At 32.5% G+C, this 4541-nt stretch overlaps 1 protein-coding gene across 1 annotated transcript in view; it reads right to left on the reverse strand.

Moving 5' to 3' along the window:
- KIAA1328 (KIAA1328 ortholog) overlaps positions 1 to 4541 on the reverse strand; it is a 292039-nt gene that overhangs the window by 271266 nt on the left and 16232 nt on the right. Inside the window, exon 4 of the mRNA XM_023510175.1 lies at positions 2578 to 2672. Within this exon, the coding sequence (XP_023365943.1) occupies positions 2578 to 2672 (95 nt within the window). The remainder of the gene's footprint in view (positions 1 to 2577; positions 2673 to 4541) is intronic.

Here is a 4541-nt window from a genome sequence, read left to right on the forward strand (position 1 = left end):
AGTAGCCACTAAAGAGACACAAATTACTTCTACAAGGTGATAACACTATTCTCTTTTTATTTTTAGCATAACTTTAATTTTTTTATTTGAGGTTAATCTAAGAATATAAACAACCAAGTCACAATATTTGAATTTGTTAGGTACAGCCCCTCTTATAGATAGGCCAGAAATGCTAGGTAAATGAAACATTAAAAAAAAAAACAAACCCATCTATCAGTGATCAGTATAATTTACCAAATTAACAGAACCCAGATACTAAAGGATTGACACTTATATGAGGCAACTAGAATACTAGTTGCTCTTTGGGATGGGCAGAGTAGTCAGACTCATAGAGACACACAGAATAGTGGTTGTTTGACAGGGGCAAGAGAGAACAGACAAGGAGGTATTATTTAATGGGTATACAGTTTTAGTTTGAGATGATGAAAAAGTTCTAGAGATGAATGGTGGAGATCTTTGCACAGCACTGTGAATGTACTTAATGCCACTGAATTGTACACTTAAAAAATGAGTATGAAGATAAATCTTATGTATACTTGCCAACACCACCACATATAAATAATTATCCTGAGGAAAAGAAGCCAGATATATACTTTCTGGCCATTTATATGGTGTGTCAAAGATGTAAAACTCAGCTATAATGACAAAAATCACATTAATGGTTACAAATTACTCATTGAAATATATGCTCAAAATGGGTACATGTAACAAGAGAGCACCAAGAAAATTTTTTTAAAAAATTAAATGGGTACATACTATTACATTCAAATTGTACTTTGATACATTTATAAATAATACACTGACAAGCAAGCAAATAAGCTTGATGAAGAAATGAAATGCAACAGATTAGAAAATAATATTATAAACTCTTAGGAACAAGGTTACATTGTGGAGTACAAAAAAGTCAGTAGCTAGAAGGAAATATGGTCAAAGGAATACTTCATTTTTTAAGATAAAAGAGAAATGAATTTATTTAATGCCAACAAAAACCAATTATTCAAAACTAGGTTGAAAGTTCAAAGAAAAAAAGAACAGACACATTTGGAATGTTTTATTGCCAGTGATTGAAGTATATGATATTCTGTAAAAAAGTTAACAAAAACTAGCATTTTTCTAGCAAGTAGAGGACTACTGAAACTAAAAGAACATGGTGAATATTTCGGGTATTCTCCAAGCTTGGAAGCTGAAATAAAATGGGTCAGTCAGAACAATAAATAAGTAGTGTCAAACTAATGCTAATATCCTTTCAATGCCATCAAACATGGGCTAAGGACATCCACAATCATCTGTGTTATATATAACCTCATGAGAAGATCATCTTCACATACTGTGTTTCCCCGAAAATAAGACCTACCCAAAAAATAAGCCCTATCCCGATAATAAGACGTAGCCATGCATTTCGGCATGGAGGTAAGACATCCCCTGAAAATAAGCCCTAGTGTGTCTTCTAGAGAAAAAATAAATATAAGACAGTGTCTTATTTGGGGAAAAACACAGTACTGAGAAGTACAATTAAATATTTTCCCAGTAAAAGAATACTGTCTGAAGTTAATGAAAACTCTACTTTAGGAACTAGAACGGCCACAGAATTTTAATGAAAGAAGTTACTCTTTATCTCAGGTACCTTACCAAATTCAGACTAAGGCAGGCACTTTGAATCTACATCCTTTATTCTGGTCCCCAAAACATTACTTTTTTTGGTCATCTTTGATATTCAGATTCTATGATTTAGAGTAATATGCTACAATTATTTTAAGACCTCAATATGAGAAATGTTTTGATACACACCCAATATTATTTTCAATTAGAAATGAAAAAACCCACCTACTACTGTTTCCAAATATGCAACTCAGTGACAAAACTAGTACTTTTTCTAAAAGCAAAACTAGTACTGTTTTGTCACTGAGTTGCATATTTGGAAACAGTAATAGGTGTTTCATCAACTTTTAGGTATGTTCGCTTCCTAATTTTAACTTTTACAATTTGTATTAATACATTTCTCTATAGATATCTTCATTTATCAAGTACTTTTTAGACCCCAAAACTGGATATGTGTATAGATGAAGAAATTATACATACAAAGTAGATATGCACCATACACATCATTAATAAACTGGAATAGTACTTTAAACAGCTAATAACTATCATTCTCAAATTCAAAATCCCTTATCTGAGCATTAGGTTTTAGGCAAGAGACAATAAGTACTCTTGTGATAGACTATAATAAAATATTCTTCCCTATTCAGATGCTAAAGCAAAAGCAAAAGGAATGTCTATGCCTCTGGTTGCAATAGCATCTCTCTTGATAGGCAACGGCTATAAATATTTCCATCAAATAATCAGGAAAATTAAATAAATAAGAAAATATAAATTAGAGAGTGGTATGCTTCTGGCATTTCTTTTTTTAACCATTTAGGGTTTTTTTTTTTTAACCTCTCAGAATAGTTTTTCTTCCCCTAACACATTTTATTCTCATAAGGTCAAAGATATAATAATATCAAAACATATTTGTAATTTTCTGTTTTCAAAAAGAGTTCTGTCATATATTAATGCATTTCATATAAAATTTTGCCTTACCTGGCCAGTTCTTTAATTAAATTTGCAATGCGTCTTTTGTCTTCAAGACATAAATCCTTCAATGATGCACTCTTTATGTCTCCCCTGTAGGAATCCTAAAACAAAAAATCTTCTGGTTAAACTTTTTCTAAAAGCAAAGTGTTTTAATCTTTTTAAGAAAACTATTAAAATAAGCACAAAAGGTGAAATTTCTGAGATATCTTTTATCTAGAACACTACCTGTTTCATTTAAAACTACTATGAACTAAATACAGGCTAACAACTGTCCACCAGAGGACTTCATGAAATTTACACAGAAAAGCACACAGAAATAACTTTAAAGTAAAAGAAGTCCCTGATTATATGCTAGGGAATATTAGGGAAACAACTTTCCCTTGGGTGAATGTCATAAAAAACAAACACCTAATGGAAGATACTGAGAACTTTTTCTATACCATAGTCCCTAGGCTTTATTTTATTTATTTATTTTTTGAGACACAGTCTAACTATATTATAGCTCATAGCAACCTCAAACTCTTGGGCTCAAGTGATCCCCTTGCCTCAGCCTCCTAAATAGCTGGGACTACAGGTACCCGCCACAAAGCCCAGCCATTTCACTCTGGCTCAGGTTGGTCTTGAACTCATGAGCTCATGCAATCTACCTGCCTCAGCATCCAGAGTGCAAGGGTTACAGGCATGAGCCACTGCACCTGGCCGCCTCTAGGCTTCTTAAGAGTATACTAAGGTGGCAGCAGAGGCACTCATAACTAAGAAGAGTAATAATACAATAGTAATAGTTAACATTTATATTTACTGCTTACACATGCCAGGAATATTCCAAGTACTGTGTACCTACTATTCCATTTCATTTTCAAGACAATGCTATTAGACAGTCATTATTTCTATTCTACATCAAGGTATATCCAGGATTATAGCAGTTAAACAGCATCATTAGGTTGCAAACATAGGTTCTAGAGTCTGTACTCAATCTTAATCCTCTGTGCTACAAAAAGTTCTCCCCAGTACTCTAGCAATCATTAAGGGAGGTCTTTAAAGACTGTAAAACTCAGGAGGTTAAGAGCACCATTAAAAAACACGTGAAAGGAAGGAACTACGGTCTCTCGCATTTGCATAACCACTAAAAGAAGTTAGCTCATTTACTTCAGGGAGCCAAGAAGAAATGAAGACTCCTAAAATGGATCCTAGAAATAGCAATAGCCAAAGGTAGAAAAGAGGGTAGGAAAAGGAAATGTGGGGAAGGAGAAGGAGATGTAAGAAAATAAGTTTGGTTTTTAGAAATGCACAATTTAAGATGCCCACAAACATTCATAAAGAAATCTTTACACAGGATGTTGGAAAGGTGGGTCTGACCCTCAAGTCAGACATAAAGATTTAAGTCAGCTACCTGGTATTATGAATGATGTTTAGATTTTTCTTATTTCCTTCATACTTCTCTATGTTTTAAATTTTTCATTCATAAATATATGTACCTTTAAAATTAAGAAAAATACTAGTTTTAAAAAATCATCTACAAATCTAAGAAACCTAGTATTTAAATTGGCATTTGAAAGGAAAGGAAGAGAATCAGAAGCATGAGATAGTGTGGGAGAAAAGAAAGATAAAGTTTCAAAAAGAAATACATTCTTCTTAGTACAGTATTGCAAGAATGGAAAAATATTATAAAATAAAATTAGATAAATAAAATAAAAATAAAATATTTTATAATAAAATACTATAAAAATACCTAAAAATTGTACCCTCATATTAATTTGAAAAAATAAAAAAAATACTCAAAAAAAAAAGGAGTGGGGTCAACACTCTAGAAGGCACTAGAAGGCACTAGAAGGCACTAGAAGGCACTAGATTTGGCAATAAAAGAAGTTGCTAATAACCCATGAAAAGACATTTTAGTAGTGACACGTGAGTAAATAATAAGACAAACCCTTGCACACAGGCAAAAACTTTAGCACCACTGGGTTTAACAA

This window comes from Otolemur garnettii, unplaced genomic scaffold, assembly GCF_000181295.1.
Source record: "Otolemur garnettii isolate 467f Iridium unplaced genomic scaffold, OtoGar3 scaffold00012, whole genome shotgun sequence".
NCBI classification, from domain to species: Eukaryota; Metazoa; Chordata; class Mammalia; order Primates; family Galagidae; genus Otolemur; species Otolemur garnettii.